The sequence below is a fragment of the Canis lupus genome, chromosome 1 (genome assembly GCF_048164855.1).
Source record: "Canis lupus baileyi chromosome 1, mCanLup2.hap1, whole genome shotgun sequence".
Classification (NCBI taxonomy): domain Eukaryota; kingdom Metazoa; phylum Chordata; class Mammalia; order Carnivora; family Canidae; genus Canis; species Canis lupus.
The window spans coordinates 104,717,665-104,745,489 of record NC_132838.1 but is presented as its reverse complement, the minus strand read 5'-3'; the positions used below and the strand labels follow the sequence as shown (position 1 = coordinate 104,745,489).

At 40.8% G+C, this 27,825-nt stretch overlaps 1 protein-coding gene and 1 long non-coding RNA gene across 3 annotated transcripts in view; both read left to right on the top strand.

Moving 5' to 3' along the window:
• The first annotated feature begins 958 nt into the window (after positions 1-958).
• Positions 959-27,825, top strand: part of LOC140600322 (uncharacterized) — a 58,184-nt gene continuing 31,317 nt past the window's right edge. Inside the window, exons 1-3 of one of the 2 annotated variants that reach the window (XM_072768518.1) lie at positions 959-1,464; positions 2,333-2,428; positions 21,098-23,707. In XM_072768518.1, coding sequence (XP_072624619.1) covers positions 1,431-1,464; positions 2,333-2,428; positions 21,098-22,956 — 1,989 coding nt within the window. In that variant the 5' untranslated portion in view covers positions 959-1,430 and the 3' untranslated portion in view covers positions 22,957-23,707. Of the gene's footprint in view, positions 1,465-2,332; positions 2,429-21,097; positions 23,708-27,825 lie in introns of those variants that run through there. The other variant, XM_072768524.1, reaches the window with a different exon arrangement.
• LOC140600424 (uncharacterized) lies at positions 8,940-14,605 on the top strand. Its single transcript, XR_012003692.1, has 2 exons — positions 8,940-9,405; positions 14,331-14,605. It is a non-coding gene; the product is annotated as an uncharacterized lncRNA (long non-coding RNA).

Below are 27,825 nucleotides of genomic sequence, written 5' to 3'. Positions count from 1 at the left end.
TAGTCCACCAAAACTTTCCCTGTATGAAAAATAAACAACTTAACTGAATGATATAAACATAGTATTCAATAATGTGTATACCTATGTTGATGCTTTCAATATACAACTTCAATTGGATCAACACACAGTATTTATGTATTTATGTATTTATTTAAAGATCTTATTTATTCATTCATGAGAGACACAGAGAGAGAGAGAGAGAGTGAGAGAGGCTGAGACGCAGGCAGAGGGAGCAGCAGGCTTCAAGCGGGGAGCCCAATTCGGGACTCAATCCCAGGATTCCAGGATCACACCCTGGGCTGAAGGCAGGAGCCAAACCGCTGAGCCACCCAGGGATCCCCAACACACAGTAGTGATAAGTTTTGTGGATCACATGCCATCCTGTGACCTCAAAGTTAGTACATTAGAGCCTAATACCATGTTAAATATTATTTTACTGCATAAAGCAGGAGACTCCCGTAAGATAGAACTAGTTCTTTTTTTTTTTTTTAATTTTTATTTATTAATGATAGTCACAGAGAGAGAAAGAGAGGCAGAGACATAGGCAGAGGGAGAAGCAGGCCCCATGCACCGGGAGCCCGATGTGGGACTCGATCCCGGGTCTCTAGGATCGCGCCCTGGGCCAAAGGCAGGCGCCAAACCGCTGCGCCACCCAGGGATCCCCAGAACTAGTTCTAAAATAGCTCAAATGACATGAGTTCACTGCTTGGTGAGTCACAGATGGAAACTACACTACATGGGGTTCTCACACACAGGGATCTTGATTTGCCACAAATAAGATTATAGGGTATAACTTCCAAAGCAGAGACTCACAGAGCAAGGGGACATGATAAATGATTTCCTATTATGGGGAGGTTAGGGTGGATATTTAGAAAGGGTAGCCTGTTACCTTATGTAGAGCTGGCATAAGGTTGCATATAGACGTTAAGAAAATACTTGTACTTTAGGTAAATGATGTTTGTCCTCCATGCATGGAGAATTTTAGTATTATAATGAGGTAAAAGTAACTGTAGATGACTCCATGGGTTACACCTTAGTCTGTCTGCCTCAACCTGCGCCAGGCCAAACACTTCCTCGGGGCAGTCATTCCCCTTCTTCATTGGATAGTTTCTGTTTCACCACTGGAGACTGCCCATAAGGTGTTTGGCCTCAGTAAAGGATAAGGTGGAAAGAAGAGGTTAAGTAAAATGTGAGAGACTAGGGTTGGCATTGATAAGCAGGTAAGCAGAAAGGGTCAGATCATGGGTTCTAGCTGGTGACACTAACTCCCTCTTTCATCTTAGGTACGTTGTGAACTCTTGTCAATGGCCATTTGGTAATTGTGGGATTTATTGCAGGGACTGCTGACATTCAGGGATGTGGCCGTAGAATTCTCTCCGGAGGAGTGGAGATGTCTGAACCATACTCAGCGGGAATTATACAGAGATGTGATGTTAGAGAACTATGGACACCTCCTCTTCGTGGGTGAGAATAACGGCTTTGAAATTTCCCAAACCAACTCAAGGTTTCGTTCCTTCCTTTGAAGACTGTCTCTTGGGTGATTCCTCATTGCATGACTGGAATCCAGTCCATGCAGTAAGGAACATAAGTTGGGGTTTTTAGATTTTTTTTTTTTAATTTTTATTTATTCATGAGAGGCGGGGGGATGAGCAGAGGAAGAAGCAGGCTCCGTGCAAGGATCTCGACGTGGGACTTGATCCCGGGACTCCGGGACCACACCCTGAGCCAAAGGCAGATGATCAAGCAGATCAACCGCAAGCCACCCGGGCGACCTGGGGTTGTAGGTTTAGAGAAAAATCTTAATGATATTTGCTTTTCAGCTTTAGCTTCCCCTTCCTTAAGGTAACATCATTTCTGTAGATTAGTGGCAATTCTAAACATTGAGCAGCATAAAATGGTATTGCCCACTTTTTTTTTAAAGATTTTTATTTATTAGAGACACACAGAGAGAGAGAGAGAGAGAGAGGCAGAGACTCACACAGGCAGAGGGAGAGGCAGGCTCCATGCAGGGAGCCCAATGTGGGACTCGATCCCAGGTCTCCAGGATCACACCCTGGGCTAAAGGCGGCGCTAAACCGCTGAGCCACACGGGCTGCCCTTATTGCCCACATTTAAACTCCAATTTTTACTCATTATTATTATATCAGTAGTACTTGGAAGTCGGAGTCAGGATATGAATATTTGATACCCTACCTGTTCTAAAGTGGCTGTTGGTCAACAGTGTTTGGAAATCATCTTCTGTTATTTTACAATGGCCTCTCTTCTCTATTGAGCATAATAGTGGATTGAAAGAATCTCCAGCAATACTTCTATTCTCTTTTTTAATAAACAGGTCTAATTGTATCAAAGCCAGATTTGGTCTCCTTTTTGGAGCAAAGGAAAGAACCTTGGGATCTGAAGACAAAGAAGACAGTAGCCATCCATCCAGGTAGGTGGGAATATGTGAAGCAGATGACAGAAGTTGAGGTCCAAATCTAAAGGAGGATGATAGACCCTGAAGTGCGGTTCCAGTAGCTCTCCTTGAATCAAAGTCAGTTGGGGAAGCCCAGTTTTATTTCTCTGTCTCTTCCAAAGGGACATCTATTATGCAACATTATCATGCTCTTTTATTCTCTTAAGGATTCTCCTTCAGGTCCAGTTATGGTCCATCACATCCACAGGGAGGGCCAGGAGACTCCCCTGGGAGTGGGAGGGCCTCCATAATCTGAGAGTTTCTCCATCGTTTTGAGGACCTTGGGGAAATCTCCCTGTTTCTGAAGAACTTGATGCTAACTCTTTTCTAAGTTCTGTTTTGCCTCGTGTGGGAAGTGTGCCAGAGTTGTGGTGGCCATACGGGTTTTGGTGCAGAAATCCCAGAAACATTAGAGACAGACATCCCATGATTTCTGACTTAGGCATTCCACTGTTGTGGAGGCTTTAATCTTAATTATACAAAATTAGAAACTCAGTGATTTCATCAGATAAAGTCCCTTGATGATCCTTGCCTGAATTATTTAAGATTTGCATACTAGTTCTTGGCCAGTTACATTATTTATTCTACCTTTATTTGCTAGCACTTTATTTTTTATTTTTTTAAGATTGTTTTCATTTATTCATGAGAGACACAGACAGAGAGAGAGAGTCAGAGACATAGGGAGAGAGAAGCAGGCTCCATGCAGGGAGCCCGATGTCAGACTCGATCCCGGGACTCCAAGATCATGCCCCGAGCTGAAGGCAGGGGCTCAACTGCTGAGCCACCCAGGCATCCCTAGATCAAAAGTTCTTTTTTTTTTTTAATTTATGATAGTCACACAGAGAGAGAGAGAGAGAGAGAGGCAGAGACACAGGCAGAGGGAGAAGCAGGCTCCATGTACCGGGAGCCCAACGTGGGATTCGATCCTGGGTCTCCAGCATGGTACCCTTGGCCAAAGGCAGGCGCTAAACCGCTGTGCCACCCAGGGATACCCCTAGATCAAAAGTTCTGATATGACATGGGCATGTATGTGCTTTATAAGAAGTGAAGTAGATAGTAAAATTCCCATATTGAAAAAATGTTTTGCGTATAGAATAATTGTACTTCGAATAATTCTTTTTTTAAAAGATTTATTTTTTAAGTTTTATTTATTTATTTTTATTTTTATTTTTATTTTTTATTTTAAAGATTTTATTTATTTATGAGACACACAGAGAGGCAGAGGGAGAAGCAGGCTCCATGCAGGGAGCCGGACGTGGGAATTCGATCCCAGGTTTCCAGGATTGTGCTCTGGGCTGAAGGCGACGCCAAATCGCTGAGCCACCTGGGCTGCCCTATTTATTTGTTTATTTATTCATAAGAGACACACAGAGAGAGAGAGAGAGAGAGAGAGGCAGAGATGTAGGCAGAGGGTGAACCAGGCTCCTTGTGGAGAGCCCGATGTGGGACTCCATTCCTGGACCCGGGGATCACAGCCTGACCAAAGGCAGATGCTCAACCATTGAGCCCCCCAGGCATCCCATACTGTAATTCAGTTTAGTATGTAGATTTCTAATTTTATGCTATTTAAAAAAATATTTTACTTGTTTATTTGAAAGAGAGCCCACAAGCAGATGGAGAGGGAGAGGGACAGGGAGAGGGAGACAGAGAAGCAGACTCCCTGCTGAGCAGGGAGCATGACATGGGGTTCTATCCCAGGATGCTGGGATCGTTACCCGAGTTGAAGGTGGATGGGTAACTGACTGAGCTACCCAGGTGCCCTTTTAAATATTCACATGAGCAGAGTTTTATGTTGTAACGTCTACTGAAAATTTCAGTAGTATACTATAGAGGCTCCCTTGTAGAAGATGAGTAGTTGTTGTCATGTTGGTTTAAAATTCTCTTTTCACTTCTGATTTTTGATGGATGAGTTTTATATATATACACACATATGTATATGCATATATATTAAAGATTCTATTTATTTATTCATGAGAGACACGCAGAGAAGCAGAGACATAGACAGAGGGAGAAACCGGCTCCTCGCAGTGAGCCCAGAGTGGGACTCCTTCCCCGGACCTGGGATCATGCCCTGAGCCAAAGGCAGACGTTCAACCGCTAAGCCCCCCGGGCATCTCTGATAGATTAATTGTAATGTGTCACTGTGTTTCTGTCTTGACATTTATTCTACTTTTTTACTGAGATTATTGAATTTGCCTCTTTCCACATATGTGTGAAGTAGAAGCCTTTAGCTGTTCATGTAAACTCTCTGCCCCCTTTCACTCCTCTCTGTATGGGGTCCCCTTAATGTTCGTATCATCCCACTTGTTGGAGTCCCATGGATCCCCAGGCCATGTCGTTTTCCACATTTTTCTTTGGTCTTCGTAGTAGGTGATTTAAAACAAAGGGTCTTGGGGATCCCTGGGGGCTCAGTGGTTTAGCACCTGCCTGTGGCCAGGGGTATGATCCTGGAGTCCCCAGATCGAGTCCCATGTCATGCTCCCTGCATGGATCCTGCTTTTCCCCCTGCCTGTGTCTCTGCCTCTCTCTCTTTCTCTGTGTCTCTCATGAATAAGTGAATAAAATCTTTAAAAAAAAACAACAGGGTCTTTGGAGAGCCCGATTCATTCTTCTGCTTGAGCAAGTGTGTTGCTCACTCCTTAGTGCATTTATTTATTTATTTATTTATTTATTTATTTATTTATTTATATTTTTTAAAGATTTTATTTTTTTTTTTGGAGAGAGAGAGAGAGAGAGAGGCAGACACAGGCAGAGGGAGAAGCAGGCTCCATGCAGGAAGGCAGACTTGGGACTGGATCCAGGGTCCCCAGGATTATGCCCTGGGTGGAAGGCAGCATAAACCGCTGAGCCACCTGGGGTGCCCAGTGTATTTTTTTTAAAGGTTGTATTTATTTATTTATACACAGAGAGAGGCACAGAGACACAGGCAGAGGTAGAAGCAAGCTCCTTGTAGGGAGCCAACTGTGCCACTCGATCCTGGACCTCAGGATCATGACCTGAGCAAAAGGCAGAAGCTCAACCGGGGAGCCACCCAGGCATCCCTCCTTACTGTATTTTTCAGTTCAGTGATTGTACTCTTCGGCTCCCAATCCTGGTTGGTTGATAGTTATACTTTGTCTCTTTTGTTTCCATTTTGGTCACACAGTTTTCTTTTTTCTTTTTTTTTTAAAGATTTTATTTATTTATTCATGATAGTCACACACACACACAGGAGAGAGAGAGAGAGAGGCAGAGACACAGGCAGAGGGAGAAGCAGGCTCCATGCACCGGGAGCCCGACGTGGGACTCGATCCCAGGTCTCCAGGATTGCGCCCTGGGCCAAAGGCAGGCGCCAAACCGCTGCGCCATCCAGGGATCCCAAGTTTTCTGAGATCATTTAGTCACATACCTTTTTCTCTTCATAGTTAATTCTCTGTTATCCAATTAATAGTTCCTCATTAATCTAGGGTCAGTTTGGGGTATATATTTTGTTCCTGTGACTGGAACACATTTGTCTTTTCTTTTTTTTTTTTTTAAGATTTTATTTATTTATTCATGAGAGAGGCAGAGACATAGGCCGAGGGAGAAGCAGGCTCCACACAGGGAGCCCGACGTGGGACTCGATCCTGGGTCTCCAAGATCAGGCCCCGATGCTGAAGGTGGCGCTAAACCACTGAGCCACCCAGCTGCCTGACATTTTTCTGTTTCTTTGTGTCATGTGATCTTCTGTTGACATTTGTGAATTACGAAAACAGAAAAAAGAAAAAGAAATAGAAAAGCAGCTTCTGGGCCCAGGATTATGTACTTTCTTTTTAGAGAACACACATAATAGTAATCCTGGCACCTGTCACACATATGCTGGGCATTTGTCATGTCTGAGTTTTTGTTATTTACACGTTACAAAAGGGCAGTTACTGCTTTATAGCTCATGATATCTTCCTGGCTCTTTCCCTTCAGCCCTATTATCTCTCCATTGTTTGAACAAATGCCCGCCTTTTGTCTGAGCAGCTACCACACTGCTTCCAGAGGGTGTTCTCACTCTCCCTTTTTTCCATGTCATGCATGACAGAAACAAGTTCCTCGGGCAGCTATAATGGAGCCAGATCATTGAACATACAGGCCACTCTTTTGTAAGAGTTTTCTCACAATGTTGCCATGGAGTGACAGGTTGAGCAGCTAGCTGCAAGGAGCAAGTGTCAAAAACTTCCTTTGTCTCTCTGATATGGCCTTTCTTCATTTGTACTTGCCTGGGGATGTGGCTCTCCTCATTGGCTTCTGGAGCATTCTAAAAGGTAATTTGGTCCTTTTTTGTCTCCATGGAAGAGCAAAGCCCTAAGTGCTTCCAATTCCCCAGTTGCTGATGTCCTATGATAGGTATTACTTTTGCAAATTAGCATTTTAATGTACATGCATGTGAGCTTAGTAAGTGGAAAAACTTATTTTGTATCTTTTAGTTGTGTCTTTCCATAACACCCTAGGCTTGTTAGCAAAGACAGGCAAAGAAGATTGTTATATAGGAAGATCCAAAAGCTGTGGCCCTGAGTATTTATAATTAATGAATGTCTGGGAAAGGGATGGGGGAGGGAAAAGCAGGAAGGATATTTCGATGGATATAACCAAACTAGGAAAATCACCTGTAATGAAATCTCAACTACCAGAAGAGGTCAAGGATATAAAACTTTAGGGGGGAAACCCCACCTTACGTGAGTCACATTGGCAGAACGGTATCTTTGAACCCGAGGGCCAAATTCCATTTTCATGCATACCTGTTCTCTGAAAGAACATTTGCAAATTCTGGAAACCCCCCCTAGTCCATCCTGAAAATAACATACAAACCATTTGAAATATAAGATTGGATCAATCATTCACTGAGACATGTCTGAAAGTTAGACATGGAGAAAGAAAGCTAAGAATTCTAAATGTGGGACTCCTGGGTGGCTCAGCGGTTGAGTCTCCTTTGGCTCAGGGCATGATCCCAGAGTCTGGGGCCCGGTCCCGCATCGGGCTCCCTGTGAGGAGCCTGCTTCTCTCTCTGCCTATGTCTCTACCTCTCTCTGTCTCTTGTGAATAAGTAAAATCTTTTAAAAAATTCTAAATGTGACTGATTTGGGAAGTCTTTTTCAGAGGGTTCATTATTCTTCCACCAATACATAATCAATCCTTTTTCAATGTCTTTAATTTAGATAAACACGGGGGAGGGGGGTCTTTATTCAGACATCACTGTTTAATAGTTATCACATAATACATAATTTGGAGCAAGTTATTTATCTTTTTTTTTTTTAAGATTTTATTTATTCATGAGACAGAGAGACAGAGAGAGGCAGAGACACAGGCAGAGAAAGAAGCACGTTCCATGTAGGGAGCCTGTTGTGGTACTTGATCCCGGGACCCCAGGATCACGCCCTGGGCAGAAGCAAGCGCTCAACCGCTGAGCCACCCAGGTGTCCCACGTTTTTTATCTTTATGTGTTATACACTTAGAGTCCTCACTAAAAGCCTTTCTATCTTCCATAATCACTGAGGTGTTTATACTCGAGACAGAACGTTATCAGTGGAATATATTGGGGAGAAACAATAATCAAGGGTCAGGAAACTCAGTTTCCAGATAACTAGTCTACAGTAATACATGTGGGAAAGTCTTTTATGAAAGCTCAAATCTTATTTTACATCCTTGTGTCCTCACTGGAGAGAAGACTTACAAATGTAGTAACTCTGGCAAACCTTTAAACTGGTCTTCAAAACTCAGTCAACAGCAGAGATTTCATAATGGGAAGAAATCTTACAAATGTAAACATTGTGGCAAAGCCTTTAAGCACTACTCAAAACTTACCATCATAAGGTAATACATGCTGGTGAGAAGGCTGACCAATGTAAAAAAAAATGCGCAAAGCCTTTAAGCTTTGTTCAGAAGCTACAACTTTCTGAACATCAGACAGTGCCTAATGACAGGAACCCTACAAGTGTAAAGAATGTGGCAAAACAAAACAAAACAAAACAAAACAAAAAAAAGAATGTGGCAAAACATTTAATACATAATGAAAACTATTCGACATGAGATAATACATCCTGTGGAGATACTGTACAAATGTCAAGAATGTTGGCAAAGTCTTCACAGGGAACAAACTCTTACTCAATACAGGAGAAAGCATACTGGATAGAAACCCTAGAAATGTAATGAATGATGAAAAACCTTTGTTCTTAATACACACTTCAGAAGAAGGAAGCCTTCATGAAGGATGGAATATTGAAGATGTAAATAATTGTCAAACTATGTAATGGGAATGTGAAATCTAAAATAAATAAGAGGGGATTCCTGGATGGCTCAGCGGTTTGGCGCCTGCTTTGGGCCCAGGGGCATGATCCTAGAGTCTTGGGATCCAGTCCCATGTAGGGCTCCCTGTATGGAGCCTGCCTCTCCCTCTGCCTGTGTCTCTGTCTCTGTCTCTCTCTGTGTGTCTCATGAATAAATAAATAAAATCTTTAAATCAATCAAAGAATTCACTGTAGAAAGCAAAAGATCAGTCTATTTCACACATGATTCTAAATTAGGATATTTATTATGGAGTAAAATCCAAAGTTCAAACACTTAATTACATTTTAGCTTTGGACAATGCAGGTATTAGGGGTGTCAACTCTTTCACCGTTGAAAATCTGCTCGTCACTTTTGACTCCCCATACATAAAACCATACCTGTTTATCCATGGAAATAGCCTATTGTTGACAAGAAGCCTTCCAGAACAGGAACAGTCAATATCCCATTCTTAGTATGTTTTCTGTACTATATCTGGCATTGTTTTTTTTTTTTTAATATTTTATTTATTTATTCATGAGAGACCCAGAGAGAGAGGCAGAGACATTGATAGAGAAGGAAGCAGGCTCCAGGCTCCTTGCAGGGAGCCCGATGTGGGACTCGATTCCTGGACCCGGGATCACACTCTGAGCTAAAGGCAGAGGCTCAACCGCTGAGCCACCCAGGTATCCCTATTATGGCATTGTTATAATAATGTAAGCTTGAGAAAAGAAAATGTTAAGGAAATCATAATGAACAGAAAACATGTTTACAGTACTTCAAGAAGTACGTATCAAGAAAACTTACGTGTAAGTGGACCCATACTGTTCAAACCCACTTATTCAAAGGTCAGCTGCACTTGCTAATATGCCTGAAAGGATCGAGAGAGGATGGATGTCTGGGGAGGGGTATTAGTGTGTCTTATTTTCTTTTGGCCATATTTGAGAGTTTTTGCATGGCAAATAGTATTGATTTGACTCTTAAGTCATCTCGTGTTGTGCCTTTATTGCGTGGGTGCATTCAAGGTGATTTGATTGTGGCTGTCTCACAGACATGAGGGGCTCTTATTTGGTGGGGAATTCATTCATGCCTACTTTGCATACACGATGAAGGAGACTATGGTTTACAATTTATGAAGAAAGTCCACATGGAGATGCTGTTTGTGGGTCATGAGGAAGAGTGACCTAAATCATGATGAAGTAAGTGTTCAGAGAGTCATCATTTACATTAAAGTAAGAGAAGGGTGCCTGGGTGGCTGAGTTGCTTAAGCATCTGTCTCTTCAGTTCAACTCAGGTCATGATCTGGGAAGTTGGGATGGAGCTCCATATTGGGCTCAGTGCTCAGCCCTGTCAGCTAGGGATCTTTCTGTCCCTCTCCCTCAGGCCCTCCCTGCTAATCTCCCACATGTTCTTTCTCTCTAAATAAATGGATAGGGATGCCTGGGTGGTTCAACGGTTAAGCATCTGCCTTCAGCTCAGGGCATGATCCCTGAGTTCCAGGATGGAGTCCCACATCGGGCTCCCTGCGGGGAGCCTGCTTCTCCCTCTGCCCATGTCTCTGCCTCTCTCTGTGTGTCTCTCATGAATGAATAGATAGATAGATAGATAGATAGATAGATAGATAGATAGATAAGCTTAAAAAAATAAATGGAGGGCAGCCCGGGTGGCTCAGCAGTTTATCACCACCTTTGGCTCGGGGCCTGATCTGAAGACCTGGGATTGAGTCCCACGTTGGGCTCCCTGCATGGAGTCTGCTTCTCCCTCTGCCTGTGTCTCTGCCTCTCTCTTTCTCTCTCTCTTCTCTTTGTGTGTGTCTCTCAAAAATAAATATAAATAAAATCTTGAAAAAAGAAGACAAATAAATGGATAAAATAATTTTTAAGATATAAGGAACATAAGATAAAGAAACATCCTGAATTTTATTTTTTTTTTATTTTTTTTTTTTTAATTTTATTTATGATAGGCACACTGAGAGAGAGAGAGAGGCAGAGACACAGGCAGAGGGAGAAGCAGGCTCCATGCACCGGGAGCCCGACGTGGGATTCGATCCCGGGTCTCCAGGATCGCGCCCTGGGCCAAAGGCAGGCGCTAAACTGCTGCGCCACCCAGGGATCCCAACATCCTGAATTTTAAATAGTTTTACCAAGGAGCACCCGGGTGGCTCAGTGAATTAAGCATCTGATTCTTGGTTTAAGCTCCGGTCATCATCTCAGGCATCATCACCATAGTCTCCTCATGGGGTGGAGTGTGTTGGGAATTCCATCCTTTTCTACATATCTCGTGGTCACTCATTCTCTCTTTAAAATAAATAAAGAGGGGGATCCCTGGGTGGCGCAGCGGTTTAGCGCCTGCCTTTGGCCCAGGGCGTGATCCTGGAGACCCGGGATTGAATCCCACGTCGGACTCCTGGTGCATGGAGCCTGCTTCTCCCTCTGCCTGTGTCTCTGCCTCTCTCTCTCTCTCTCTCTGTGACTATCATAAATAAATAAAAATTAAAAAAATAAAATAAAATAAATAAAGAATCCTTTTTTTGTTTTTTTTGTTTTTTTGGCTTTCTGACATCAAATTCTTTTATTTTTTATTTTTTTAATTCTTTATTATTGGAGTTCAATTTGCCAACATATAGCATAACACCCAGTGCTCATCCCATCAAGTGCCCCCCTCAGGGCCCGTCCCCCAGTCACCCCCCACCCCCACCCCCGCCCACCTCCCTTTCCACCACCCCTTATTCATTTCCCAGAGGTAGGAGTCTCTCGTGTTTTGTCTCTCTCTGATATTTCTCACTCATTTTTTCTCCTTTCCCCTTTATTCCCTTTCACTATTTTTTATATTTCCCATATGAATGAGACGATATAATGTTTGTCCTTTTCCGATTGACCTTTTTCACTCAGCATAATACCCTCCAGTTCCATCCACGTCAAAGCGAATGGTGGGTATTTAAATAAATAAACAATCTTAAAAAAATAAATAGATTTGCCAATTGCTGTTTTAGGAGACTATGCTGGCAGTTCATTAACATCTGGATGTATCTTTATATTAGCAGTTGGTAGAAGTCAAGAATATTAGTTATCCCGTTCAAATAAAGAGATTTCACAGACATCTGAGGAAATTATACTTAGCTATTCTGTAAAGGGTATAAAATTATTGTAAGTCCACTTCGACTCCATACTTGGTCTCTATCTATCTATCTATCTATCTATTTATTTAAAGGATGTATTTATTTATTTATTCAGAGGGAGGGAGAGAGGCAGAGACACAGGCAGAGGGAGAAGCAGGCTCCATGCAGGAAGCCCGACATGGGACTCGATCCCGGGTCTCCAGGATCACACCCCAGGCTGCAGGCAGCGCTAAACTGCTGTGCCACCGGGGCTGCCCTGGTCTCTGTTTAAAAGGCATTGAGAGGGGCAGCCCCGGTGGCTCAGCGGTTTAGCACCGCCTACAGCTCAGGGCGTGATCCTGGAGTCCCGGGATTGGGTCCCACATCTGGCTCCCTGCATGGAGCCTGCTTCTCTCTCTGCCTGTGTCTCTGCCTCTCTCTCTCTTCTCTGTGTATTCTCATGAATAAATAAATAAAATCTTTAAAAATAAAAATAAAAAAATAAAAGGCATTGAGAGGGACGCCTGGGTAGCTCAGTGGTTGAGCGTCTGCCTTTCGGCTCAGGCGTGATCTGGGGGTCCTGGGATTGAGTCCCACCTCAGGCTCTGTGCAGTGAGACTGCTTCTCCCTCTGCCTAGGTCTCTGCCTCTGTCTCTGTGTCTCTTTTGATTAAATAAATAAAATCTTAAAAAAAATAAGAAAAGGCATTGAGAACAGAATTCACAGAAAATTACCTCTGAGGAACAAGAATGGTTCTGAATGCTTGTAATGGGTATTTTGACTAAGAATCATGGTGATGTGGCAGTGGTGTCTTTAGAGTGCATTTGAAATTATATGTTTTAATTAGTAACACTGGATGGATTGTAATGTGTTAACAGTGATCTGGAGTGAAGTATTTTTTTTTTTAAGGATTTTATTTATTTAATCATGAAAGACACACAGAGAGAGACAGAGAGACAGAGACAGAGAAGAGAGGCAGAGGCACAGGCAGAGGGTGAAGCAGGCTCCCTGCAGGAAGCCCAATGTGGGAACCGGATCCCGGGTCTCCAGGATCATGCCCTGGGCCAAAGGCAGCGGTAATCCGCTGAGCCACTGGGCTCTGCCCTGGATTGAAGTTTTATCCCATACCAACCATAGCCTGCCCCAACTTCATCAAGGTTGTAGGTAAAGAGACAGGAACACAAAGTATACTTGACCTTTGTGCTATGTGAGTTTGAACACTGTGTAGGTCTACTTATAGCGAGATTTATTTATAGTACAGTATTGTAAATGTATTTTCTCTTTCCTCTGCTCTTCTTAATATTGTCTTTTTTTGAGCATCCTTTGTTGTTGTATTATCATCTGTAAAATAACATGTATATTCATTGACTTTTTTTCTTTAATGAGAGAAAGAGAGAGAATATGCAGGGGGAGCAGTAGAGGGAGAGGGAGAGCAGATTTGGGGTCGATCTCAGGACCCTGGGATCATGACCTGAGCCAAAGGTAGACGGTTAATAGACTGAGCCACCTAGGCATCTTTAATGGACTGTTTTTGATTAGGTTTCTGGTCAACAGGAGGCTATTAAAATTAAGTGTTAGAGAGTCCATATTATACATGGATTTTCAACTGCATGGGTGTTGGCACACTGAACCTCTGCTGTATTCAGAAGTCACCTGTATTTGTTAGAGCAGTGGGATGCTATGACTAATAATCTTTTTTCCCTGTGGTCTTAAACCTCAAATAATTTGAGGTTATTTTGTTTTTAAGATTTTATTCATTTATTCACGAGACACACACACACACACACAGGCAGAGACCTAGGCAGAGGGAGAAGCAGGTTCCATGCAGGAAGCTCGATGTGGGACTCCATCCCTTGATCCCAGGACCCCAGGATGATGCCCTGAGCAAAGGCAGAAGCTCAACTGCTCAGCCACCCAGGCGTCCCTATTTGAGGTTATTTTCCCCAAGTTTATGTGATGTATGTTTTCCTCCTTATATTATACTACTGCTAAAGCAGTATGATGGGTTTTTTTCCTTTAAGATTTTATTTATTTATTTGAGTGAGAGAGAGCACAAGCAGGGGGAACAGCAGTGGGAGAGGGAGAAGCAGACTCCCTGCTAAGCAGGGAACCCGATGTAGGGCTTGATCCCAGGACCCCGAGATCATGAGCTGAGCTGAAGACAGAAGCTAAATCACCTGAGCCACCCAGGCACCCCAGGATGATGTTTGTAATAAGGATGATATAGATGTATTATTGAGCGTGTGGCTAAATGATTTCTTGATAATGCTGTGTTGGAATGCATTTTGTATAATCACACTGCCTGCAGGGGCTTTGAACGGACCCTAGTTCTACCCAGTGGCAAATAACACTAGATAAAAGGCCCCCAAGTCACAAGTAAAGGTAACTTTTGATAGGACTTCCTCTATAGTGTTTGTGAAAGAGCTGTCTGCTGGCAGTATTTAGCATAAGCTCCCCTTAGAGAAGATCCCTGCACAGTTAATCTTACTCATTTTGGTTTGATTTGCATTCTAGATTTAGCCCAGGAACTCGAAAGCACTCCAACCGTGGACTCGAAACATGGCATCTGCCCCACTTCTTGGTCATTTTCTCTGCCTGCAGTCAATCTTGAACCCTTCATGCTGTCTCTCAAGGCATATTATTTACATCCTCCAGTACCTATGAGTAGTAAACTTTATTTCCCTTTCTTTGTTTTCTTTTATTGAACCTTGGCTCATCATCCAATGCCCAGGGGTCCTACTTCAAAACTGTTAACTGAACAAAGTCAATACACATATAATTACAAGCCATATCTACAGAATTTTCGATCGCTATTTTTCTTTGTTTATGTTGTTTTGGTGAGCATAGAGAAGACAACATTTATGGGTTTGGTATCCACAGAATGCAAAGTGTTATATTAAGTTAAAGATATGGGCAGCCCAGGCGGCTCAGCGGTTTAGCGCTGCCTTCAGCCCAAGGCCTGATCCTGGAGACCCGGGATCGAGTCCCACATTGGGCTCCCTGCATGGAGCCTGTGTCTCTGCCTCTCTCTCTGTCTCTCTCTGTCTCTCTCTCTCTCTCTGTGTCTCTCATGAATAAATAAATAAAATCTTTTTAAAAAACGTTTAAAAAAAAGCTAAAGATATATCTTTTTTCTTTTTTTTTCTTTTTAAGATTTTTTTAAATTATTCACGAGAGGCAGAGAGACAGGCAGAAGCAGAGACATAGGCAGAAGGAGAAGCAGGCTCCTCAGGAAGCACGATGTGGGACTCGATCCCGCAAATCTGGGCTCATGCCCTGAGTCGAAGGCAGATGTTGAACCACTAACCCCCGCCCCCGGGCATCCCAAGATATATTTCAGAATAGTAGAGTAACTAGGAAGAAGTACCTGTGTGTATATGTGTGGGTATACCTATATCTCCAGAAGGAAAGGGAATATTGGGGCAAAGAAGGTTATTTTCAAACTTCACGATTTCCTAGTAAACAAAAATGTTTACTAGATTCCTGATGGGAATAATTTTCTATACGTTGCGTTGAATTTATTTCTCCTAAATTTCGTATGCCTTGGTTTGAAAATCTCTCCGGGCAAATTGTGTCTCATCTACTTACCTATTACTCATGTAGGATCTACTCTGTTTTCCTTGTTTTGAATGTTCAGGAACTGTTGCTTGTATGTCTTAGGGATTTTAAGAATGGTTTGCATGAAATGACATGGTGTTCAAAAATTCATCCGAATGTGGGAGTAATTTCTCACTGAGCATATTCAATTCCATGTAGTTTAATTGCTACATTTCATTTCTTCCTTCTTAATTGGAGAAGAACGCTAAGTGCGATTTCTTTACTTACTATTCTTTTCCCTTCTTGGAAGTGACATCATCCAAGTTAGTCACTTTCGTATAACAGTTTGATTTACGTGAAGACGTGGAGACTTCATGAGTCATGGGATGTTTTAACATTCATTTGAAGAGACCAAGTTGGGACAATGCTCGGGGTGTGGTAGATGTTCTAAACATAAGAAGACAATATTTTATTGGGAGTGATGACACAGCCCAAGGCGAGATGAAAAATATCTAGGCTAAAGAACCGACATGAATTCTTCATGGGGGGGAGAGACTACCTGTCCAAGTCTGCACTACTGACTGTAAATTTAGAAAGACAAATTTTACTTGTTTTGTTTCCAAATCATTCCCAGTTTTTCCATGTCTTCCTCTCCTTTATAGTGTGTGGCATCACAGCTGTCCTCCTTTTGTATGTTATGGAGACCCCATTGTCACTGCTCTCTCCCTCCCACATAAGCCACACAGGCTGTTGTAGGTTCTTAGGAGGAGCTTTACTTTTTTTAATTGAGTCGGAAATGGTTGGTAACTGGATCATTTGAGGCCATATCTGAGATCTAAATACTATGCTGTCACCACTTCCTTGGTAGACCGGGAAGCACATCAGTGGGCCACAGGACTACTTCAGGCATTTGGTACTAAGAGTTGTGAGGACAGATAAGACATGCTAACGGTATCCTTCGAGAGGGAGAGAAGGCTTAGTGAAAGCAAGTATGAACAATTTAAGGGATTTCATTTATTTTTTTTTCAAGGTTTTATTTATTTATTCATGAGAGACACAGAGAGAGGCAGAGACACAGGCAGAGCGAGAAGCAGGCTCCATGCAGGGAGACTCGGACCCGGGTCTCCAGGATCAGGCCCTGGGCCGAAGGCGGCGCCAAACCGCTGAGCCACCCGGGCTTCCCAAGGGATTTCATTTATATGAGAAAGGGACACAGAGAGAGCATGCAAGAGCTTGCAGGAGTCGGGGGAGGGGCAGAGGGAGAAGGAGAAGCAGACTCCTCAATGAGTGGGGAGCTCAGTGTGGGGCTCGATCCCATGATTCTGGGATCAAGGCAGATGCCCAGACGACCATACCAACCAGGTGATCCTGGACAACTCTTGAAACGTGGGGAAGTTCTGGTCGGGAGCTCTCTTTGGTCACTGCAATGTCTTAAGTAGCTTCTAGTGATGAATAAAATGACAGAGATGGGGACTTGAGGAATGTGGTGATTTTCTGGGATTCAAGGCAGTCAGATCCATTCCACATGAGTTAATGAATTCCCTGGTGGTCTTCAGACCTAGCTGCTATTGGGTGACATAGATAACTATACCTTTCCAGGTGCAGATGTGGGAGTGGGTGGAGAGAGGATACGGATGATTAAACATTTTGGGCATAGGTTTAAGGTGTCATCTGGCAGAGTCGATGTTGATGATGAAGAAGGCTTTTGGATACTAATAGGCAGAAGAAGAAACACTGATATCCCAGGTATATAACCCCCACATAGATCTGCTTCACTATACATGTTTGACATTCCAGGGATGGTGACCCACGGCTGGCACAACCTCCCTCCCTCACTTCCACTCAGCCCCATGATCAATCTAGTCCTGTGTTCTTGACTGTGTGCAAAGCACTGCATATCTTAGGAGCAGGTCACCAGTCATGGATGCTTCAAATGGCCCACCCAGTTTTTAGTCTTGATATCCCTATGTGGTTTCACAGCCCATGCAGTCCTTAACACCCTTCCTGATCTGAGTGGAAAGAGGATTTTTATCAGTTGTCAAAACTGATAAAATAAAGTTGGGTATCATGTTATACTCACATTTTAAAGTGGTTCCACTGAAGGATAATGACTCATTCAGGAAAAGCCATCCTCCCCAAGGCACAATGCCCACGGTGTCATTGACCTACTCTGGGCTCTTTTCTTCTTGGGAGAAGAACCCTAGTTCTAGGTGGTCCCCCACAGTGGGGCACTGTGCTGGCCCATGGAGAAGTGTACTGTGGTCATAGGGAAACGACTCCACTTAACCTTCTGATGCTGTCCCTATTGATCTTTGTAGTCCAGGGGGTGTTCAGCATCACCCCTGAGTCCTGAGAATTGCCCAGTGATGTCTTATGTGTATAGTTGCTAGTTGAGCTTATTATGAGAAGTACAGAAGTGGGATCTACCTATGTCACCATCTTTATGATGTCAACCCTCTGTGATGAATACTTTTATATCTCGTGAGGTAACAATGAATGTCTTGCTACATACGTGTATGTAAGTGTGTATATGTTTATATGTGTATATAAATATGCACACACTGATTATGTGTTATTGATGAGATAGAATGGAGTACATTTAGATACTTAACAACATTATGAAGAAGAGTGACAAACTCCTTCAGTGTTAAAAATTATTCGACATCATATTTATTTTTGCCATGCAGCATGTTTAATTGGTTATCACACACGGTTTTGTTTTTTGTTTAGTTTTTTTCCAATTTCATCCTCACGTTTCAGTTACAACTCTAGGAAAATTCCAACGGAATATATTCAAGCAAAGTTTAGTGTTACCAGGAACATTTAGTTTATATATGTTTAATATTCTAATGGAGATGTTGGGGTTTGGAATTACCGTGTTTTTACTTTACACTCTATCCGCTTAATTTTTTTGTGTTTTCCTATATGAATTTTAAGAAAATAATTCTATATTTCCTTCTTTTTTTGTGAATATTGTATACTCAGTACCATATTGCTTTAGCTATAAATTCATGCATGCCATGAAAATTTAGTCACAGTGGGAAGTTCCTTCCTAACTTTAATTTCAACTTGTCAGCATACATTATGACACTTTTATTTGTGTATTTGTTTGTTTGTTTGTTTGTTTAAAGACTTTATTTATTAGAGAGAGAACAGAGTAGAGGGAGAGGGAGAAGCAGACTCCCTGCTGCTGAGCAAGGATCCTGGGGCCCTGAGATCATGACTTCTGCCAAAGGCAGATGCTTAACCCACTGAGCCACCCAGGTGCCCTGACACTGATCTTTTAATATACATCTCTTATTCTTGGACATTTTTTAAAAGTAAAGTCACACGTGGAGATCGTAGGTGAACAGTTCAGTGGGATTTCACAACCGAATCCCATCTCTATAATCCATTGAGCTCAAGAAACTTTATTTTGTTTGTCCTCTAAAATTCCCCTTGAGGTCCTTAGTAATTTTCCCAAAAGCTCAACACTCCTTTAACACGTAAGGAATAGGTGCCTGTCCTCGTTTTTGTACTTTATGTGAATGTAATCAGGTGACGGGAACTCTTTTGTAATTGGCATTTTTTTCCTTTCTGTCTCTTGCCTGTAAATTTATGTATCACTGCATGTTGTTGTGCACCATTCATTAGAGTTGGATGGATCCAGTTCCATCATGTGAATATCAACTGACTGCATCGTTCTAGTATTAATATGCAAGTGAATGGTTCTCAGTCTATGACTGTCATGACTATTACTGGCATGTAAAATCTATAATTTGTCTTTAAGTGTGAAAAATGTAGATATATCTGCTGCCTCTGTGTGTGTGTGTGTGTGTGTATGGGAGTGAATTGTTGGTAAATAGGTTTATTCAGCTTTAACAGACACTATGAAACTCCATCCCACAATCTTTATACCACTTTTCACACACATCGCAGCACATGGGATTTCTGGCTTATCTACATACTTTCCAAAATTTGGTAGTTTATGTCATTTTCACAGTAGGCTTCTGGTTGGAAGGAGAATAACCTACTCTTGGTTTTATTTGCTTTGTTGTAGTTACTTCCTTTTACTATGGAGTAAAATCTTTGTATAATCTCTTCAAAGTGTCTGGTTAGTTATTATGATCCTCTTCCTGTTAATGTGCAGTCTCAAATTGATAGTATTGAATTCCAGGAAGAATTCTCACTTGATCATGTTGTAAAATGTTAAAGTGTGCTTTTGATTCCGTTTGCATTATTTCATTGTGGACTTTGCATGAATATTCCTCACAGATAGTAGTTTGTAGATTTCTTTACTTGTAGTTTCTCCTATGGCTTTGATAACCTGCTAATGCTGGTGTCCCAGAGAGTGTTGTCATTTTCTCCCTTCTCTTTACTCCTTGCAAATATTTGAGGATATTTGAAGTACTTTCTCATTATATATTTGTATGAATTATCCCATGAATTCATCTGGCATAGGACTTTTCCTTGTTCGGAGGTTTTTTTTTTGTTTTGTTTTGTTTTGTTTAATTTTTATTTATTTATGATAGTCACAGAGAGAGAGAGAGAGAGAGAGAGAGAGAGGCAGAGACACATGCAGAGGGAGAAGCAGGCTCCATGCACCGGGAGCCTGACGTGGGATTCGATCCTGGGTCTCCAGGATCGCGCCCTGGGCCAAAGGCAGGCGCTAAACCACTGCGCCACCCAGGGATCCCGTTCGGAGGTTTTTTAAAATTACTTTGTCAATTTACTTAGTAGGCGTAGATCAGTTGAGATTGTTTTAGAAATTGCTTCATGATGGAGTCCAGGTAAGTTAGATCTTTTTGGTTTTTTTTTTTTTAAGATTTTATTTATTTATTCATGAGAAACAGAGAGAGAGAGAGAGGCAGAGACAACAGGCAGAGGGAGAAGCAGGCTCAATGCAGGGAGCCCGACATGGGACTGGATCCTGGGTCTCCAGGATCAGGCCCTGGGCCAAAGGGGGCACTGAACCGCTGAGCCACCGGGCTGCCCCCTTTTTGGGTATTTATATCCACTCAACGGTATTTATTCCTTGGCATATATATGTATCATTGCCTCTTTTAATTATTTTCATTTCTGTAGTATTGGTTATACCATTTCTTCCTATTTTAGTTGGTTTCCTCTTTCATTCTTACTTTAGTTCTATGTCCATCAACTTTTATTTTTATTTTTTCTGAAAACCAAATCCTCGTATTGTTGATATTTTCCTAAATCCTATTTTATTCATTTCTGTTTTATGTTTAAGTTTCCTTTCTTCCACAGAGTGACAGGATTGCCCAGTCAGTTAAGTGTTTGAGTTCAGCTCAGGTCATAATCTCGAGGTCCTAGTTTAAATCTTGTGTCATGCTCCCTGCTGAGCAGGGAATCTGCTTGCCCCTCTCCTTTGGCCTTCCCCTTGCTCATTCTCTCTCTCTCTCTCTCTCTCTCTCTCTCTCTAACTGTCTGTCTCTCAAATAAGTAAAATAGTTTTTTAAAAAATTTCTTCCCTCTGCTGATTTTGGGCTCCTATGGTACTTTTCATGATTACTTGAGCTACAGGAAAGTGGTTTGTGTCACACTATGGAATTAACTGTTAAGCTATGTGGTCAGTATGTTGTGTACAAGTTTATGTGTCCATGGAGGGATGAAGTCCTGAGGACTCCTCAACCATCTTGCTGATATTCTCTGACTGATTTGATGGCTGTATATAGATGTCATCAGTATTTCCTTCTGAAAGTAGTAAGTGGAATGACTTGCCTTTTCTGTTATTCAATATTTTTCAGCTGTATCTTCACATGACACCCCAAGCTTCCAGTCAGAGCTGTGCAAAGAAGCTTCATTTCCAAATGTGTCAGTGGGTCCATATAAACATAGTGTCCTTGAGAAGTTACACTTAATGATAGACTGGGACAATGATCATAAAGGATATATTCAAATTGAGGCTACTGCCCATAATAAGAATCTCACTGCCCCACATGGTGAAGGATATAAAACATTGTGTAAAACCTTTCTTTTTAAGGCCACTAGTTCTATAAAGCAGAGTGTTTCTGTAGGCAACAGCTCAAATCAAATACTCAAAGATACATATTTATGGAAAGATAATGTAGAAAATCTGGAAAGTTACCATGCTGAAGATAATAATTTGAACAATCTGGAAAATAGGATTAGACTGAGCTTTCAGTCAAATATGTCTAAACATCAGAGATTTATAGATGAAGAAGCAACTGCTAGGTGGTTTCAGTATGAGAGGTCCTTCACCAAGGACTCAACCCTACAAAATTACCAGACCGTTTTCAGTGAAGACAGACTTGTTCAAGGCAGTGAATCTGAGGAAAAATGTAATCAAGGCTCAAATGTTGATAAACATCTGAGGACTCATTCTCCAGAGACCCATTCTGAATGTAATCCATGGGGGGACGTCTTTCATCAAAGAGCCAACCTTGTATATAACAGTATGCATAGGAGAGAGAATCCTTATAAATACAATGATTGTGAAAATGATCTTAACCACTCCACCGGTGTTGGTGATCACCAGACAATTCATGGGAGAAAAAACCCATGCACATACACTAAACCTGGGAACCTGTTGAGTCAGTCATCAAGAATACGCATACATAAGACAGTGTGTAGTAGAGAGAAACCTTACAAATGTCAGGAACGTAGCAAGGCCATTATCCATCAATCAGTCCTCACTCAGCATCACACAATTCATAAGGGAGAGAAATCTTATCAATGTAAACAATGTGGCAAAGCCTTTATCTGTCAATCAAAACTTACTCAACATCACAGAATTCATACAGGAGAGAAACCTTATATATGTAAAGAATGTGGCAAGACCTTCAGCCACCAACCAAACCTTATTCGACATCACAAATTACATACTGGAGAGAAACCTTACCAATGTAAAGAATGTGGCAAGGCCTTTAACCAGCACTCAAACCTTACTCGACATCACAGATTTCATACTAGAGAGAGACCTTACCAATGTAAAGAATGTGGCCAGGCCTTTATATATAAATCAAACGTTACTCAACATTACAAAATCCATACTGGGGAGAAACCTTATGAATGTAAAGAATGTGGCAAGGCATTTATCCATCAGTCAGGCCTTACTCAACATCACAGAATTCATACTAAAGAGAAACCTTATAAATGTGAGGAATGTGGCAAAGCTTTTAACCACCACTTAAACCTTAGTAAACATCACAGAATCCATACTGGAGAGAAACCTTATAAATGTAAAGAATGTGGCAGGACCTACAGCCACCGGTCAAGCTTTATTCACCATCACAAAATTCATACTGGCGAGAAACCTTATGAATGTAAAGAATGTGGCAAGGTTTTTCTCCATCAGTCAAGCTTTAGTCAACATCTCAGAATTCATACTGGAGAGAAATCTTACCAATGTAAACAATGCGGCAAGGCTTTTTATCAGCAATCAAACCTTACTCAGCATCACAAAATTCATACTGGAGAGAGACCTTATAAATGTAACGAATGTGGCAAATTCTTTAACCACCACTCAAGCCTTATTGGACATCAGAGAATTCATACTGGAGAGAAACCTTATAAATGTAAAGAATGTGGGAAGGCCTTTATCCATCAATCAAGCTTCATTCGACATCACAGGATTCATACTTGAGCAGTTCTTACAAATATAAGACAGTGAGAGAATTTGTAAGACCTGTTGAACCCTAACTCTACATCAGAGCATTCATATTGGAGAGTAACTAATACATGTGTAAAGAATGTGGCAAGACCCTTAAGCAATGTTACACTTTCATTCCTTATCAGAGAATGGATAGTGGAAGTGATTATAAATATAAACATTGGCAAGCCCTTTCATAGTTCTCAAGCCTCTCTCATCATTACAGAATTCATACTAGAGAAATATTATAACTAAAGAATGTGGTAAAGGTTTCAGGATGTTCAACCCTCACTCAGCATCACTGAGTTCATACTGAGGAAAAATGATACAAAATCGAATGAATGTGGCAAACCTCTAGCTGGAAGTCATAACTTGCTCCATATTATAGTTATCATACAAAAACAAAATTGAAATGGGAAGAAAGTGGCCAAATCTTTAACTGGAATCCAATCCTTACTCAGTATCCCAAAACACAATCTTGGTTCAAAGTGTAGCAACATAATGAAGGAGGAGAGTATGTTACACCTTAGGAAACCTCATTGTTCAGAGAAGAAAAGTAACTTGAAAGGTAAAAATAATTAGAAATGTATTTAATTGAACATAAAATGTCAATAAATGTCACAATTCATAGTACAAAGCAGTTTATCTGTCACTCTATTCAGACATCACATCAAAAAGGAACTAATATAAAGTTAGTCAGTTAGATCATGTATATGCAATTAGGCTTCAAAAGAGAGAAGGGATGGATTTTTGCATGGGTATAATTTCAATGTGTTTTTGTTTCCATTGAGTCTATATGAGATTTGTGACTTTTGCAAATATTAATGTGTTTCTATAGTCACAACTCCTCAGAAAATTTTTTTATTCCTAGTGGGTTTGTGAAACTATGTAAGTGATTGTTGTTGCATCAAAGATATGAGATGCTCTTCTTCCTTAAGTGGGATTCATCATACCTAATTTTCCATGGACATTAAGGACAATACAACATGAATATATGAAGAAAATATATATTTTTAAATATTTTATTTATTCATGAGAGACAACAGAGAGAAGGCAGAGACATAGGAAGAGGGAGAAATAGGCTCCCTGTAGGGAACCTGACATGGGACTTGATCCCGGGTCTTCAGGACCACACCCAGAACTGAAGGTGTCACTAAGCCATTGAGCCACCCGGGCTGCCCTAAACAACCTAAGTTTGATTGATAGATCTATAGCAATCTTTTATAGTTTCTCAATTCAATATGACCTGCTTTTCCTTAAAAAAAATTATAAATAATAAAGGGGTCAGTTCAACAAATGGATATAACTTTTATCATTATCTATGTACCCAACATGAAAGTACATAACACATGAAGCAATTATTAACAGAGAAGAAGAGAGGAAGAGATGGCAATACATTAGAAGGGGACTTCAAGGGACGCCTGGGTGGCTCAGCGGTTGAGCATCTGCCTTTGGCTCAGGGTGTGATCCTGGAGTCCCAGGATTGAGTCTTATATCTGGCTTCCTGGGCCTCCTGCATGGAGCCTGCTTCTCCCTCTGCCTCTCTCTCTCTCTGTGTCTCTCATGAATAAAGAAATAAAATCTTTTAAAAGGTGGGGGGGGACTTTAATATTGTACCTTCAATAATGGATAGATTATCCAGACAAAATCAATAAGGTGATGTCAGACTTTAATGATAGAAGCAGACAGAACATTCCATCCAACAGCATCAGTAAAACAGATTCTTCCCATAAGCCCATGAAGCATTCTCCAGTATAGATTTTATATTGGGCCACAAAACAAGTCCTAATTAATATGATTGAAATCATACCAAGCATCTTTTCCAAGCCACTTTGGCATGAAACTAGAAGTCAGTTTCAAGAACAAAACTAGAAAATTCACAAATACGTGAAAAATAAGCAAGTTGCAACCTTATTCATGATAGGCAAAATATGGAAATAACTTGCCCATTGGCAGATGAGTAGATAATGTGCATTTATACAATGGATGCTCTAACAATACATTTAAAGGTTTCTAATTGAATAGCTCTTAAAAATTCTTATCACGTGAAAAATTTAACTAAGGTGATGTTAACTATGTTTTAAAATAATATATACTGGGATGCCTGGGTGGCTCAGTGGTTGAGTGCCTGCCTTTGGCCCAGGGTGTGATCCTGGAGTCCCAGGATTGAGTCCCACATCAGGCTACCTGCATGGAGCCTGTTTCTCCCTCTACCTATGTCTCTGCCTGTGTCTTTCTGTGACTCTTATGAATAAAATAATCTTAAAAAAATATATATATATATATACTTATGTGAAGCATGTATCTGAAACTAATATAATGTTTTATGTTGATTATATCTCAATGAGACTGGGAAACAATATTAGTGGTTGCTTAGGCATACGAATAAAAGGTTGGGGATGGTGATAGGTAAAGAATGAGTTTTCTTTAAGAGGTGATTACATTTGATTGACTATGGTTTGCCTGCACCTATGTGTAGAATCAGTTAAAGACCTACCGTTTGTACATTTATAATAGGTGAATTATACAGCATGTAAATTGTATGCAAATCTGTTTTAAAAGAACCCCAAATAAATGCCCGTATGAGAAGACCTAGTAGTATAACATCTTAAGACTATAAATTCAGCTATTAAACACATATACGGGATACCTCGGTGGTCAGCTGTTTGGTGCCTGCCTTCCGCCCAGGGCGTGATCCTGGAGTCCCGGGATCGAGTTCCCACATTGGGCTTCCTTCAGGGAGCCTGCTTCATGCTCTGCCTGTGTCTCTGCCTCTCTCTGTGTCTCTCATGAATGAATAAAATCTTAAAAAAAAAAGGCACATATATGTGTAGGATTTCAAATGGAATTTAGAAGTTAACTGTCTTCTGTGTTTTCAATTTTGTAGTAATACAAAAATTTTTGAAAGGAAGCACATGGGTAGGAGGTTTTGTCAAATTACACATATATAATTATTAATAGTTGAAATTCAGCACTTCAATATTGGATGAAGAAAGTAGAGATGCTAAAATATGTATGGGTTTCTGCAAAGAAACAAAATCAATAGAATTCATATCTATCTCTTTTACTTTTAATATCTGTTTCTATAGACCTATAGCTACAGAAATAGATATAAGCTTATCATAAAGAGAAATAGATCTCTATTTCTCTATATATCTACATAGAGAGTGAAAGGTTTCTTTAATGAATTGACTAAATCAATTGAGAGAGCTGGCAAGAGAAGGCTGCAAAGAAGGCCATCAATCTAGAGACCTGGGAAATAGCTGATGCTGAAGCTGGACAATCTGAAGAGCATCTGGAGCCAGACTTAGGTCAAAAGGAAGAAGCACCTTTGAAATGTACAGCTAATTATGTTCTCCAGAACAGATTGCCTAGTAGGTAGTATGGGTTTATTTTCATATAACTTTAATATAAACTCACTAAAATGGAAAAAGACAAATTTCTAAAAGAGTTCAACATAATCTTTTTTTTTTTTAAAGATTTTATTTATTCACAAGAGACACACAGAAGCAGAGACAAAGGAAAAGGGACGAGAAGCAGGCTCCATGCAGAGAGCCTGATGTGGGACCCGATCCCTAGAACTCCAGGATCACGCCCTGCGCCAATGGCAGACATGCCCAACCTCTGAGCCACCCAGGCGTCCGAAGTTAAACATAATCTTAGAATATGTTGACTAAGTGTATAAGAATATACAGCATTTTCAAGCATGGACTAGTGCCTAGCTGCAAAATCAGAATTATGGTATGTATACATTTAACAATAGAATCAAGAGCATATACTTTTTTTTTTAGGTATTATAGGTAAATAATTAGTGTTAGCCAAAGAGAAAATATTTCAATTATTAAATAGGATTAAAAGACAGAATACCTCTGCAATTGAACCTCATTTTTCTAAGTATAGGAGAAGCTAATTGATAAAATAACTTGAATATTCAAGAATGAAAATTGATCAGATTTCACAGCTAGAGGTGGAGTACAAATAAATACATGGATACCACTTTTAGCCTTATGATAGATGAGATAAAAATAAATGGTAATAAAGAGTACTGATGAAGCCAGGAGGAAAAAAAAACTATGAATAAAATAGGACATAAGTGCAACTTTAGGGAAGAGCTGTCCAGTATGTGTAAAAATTTTCAATTCATTTACCTGTGAAGTAGTAATTATGGTTCACATTCTACTACTCATAGAAATAAATAGGGGCACCTGGGTGGCTCAGTGAGTTAAGCATCTATCTGCCTTCAGCTCAGGTCATGATCCCAGGGTCCTGGGATTGAGTCCCAAGTCTCGCTCTCTGGTCAGTGGGGAGCCCGTTGCTCCCTTTCCCTCTCCCTCCGCATGTGCTCTCTCAAATAAAAAAAGGTTTAACAAAGAAATATATACACATGTGTCTGAAATATGAATCACAACATTCTTTATATAGAAGAAATTAAAAATGACTTCTATGTGTTCAATAGAAAATACTTAGATGGGTATTTTAAGATTTGTCCGAATTCCATTTTTACTACTACTGAAACATCTCTAAAACGTATCGCAGAAATGTTGAGAAAAGCTGCATCACCTTATGTGACACAATATGCTCATAAAATGGCATGCATCCTTTTAACTCAATATCTGTATGTATATTTAAAAAAGGCATAGAGCTAGGAAAATTGGAGTGTATGTTTTGATAGGGAGGGATTCGTTATTGTATATATATTAGTACAGAACATAACTTCTTTAGAAGTATTTGAAATATTTGCCCATAAAAAGAAATGTTGCTTTGGTAACAACTATTACAACCACACTTGAAACTGTCTGATTGCAAAGCCAAAGTTCTACATTGCTTCCCCAGTGTTGAATTGTAAACCTTTGTCTCTCACTT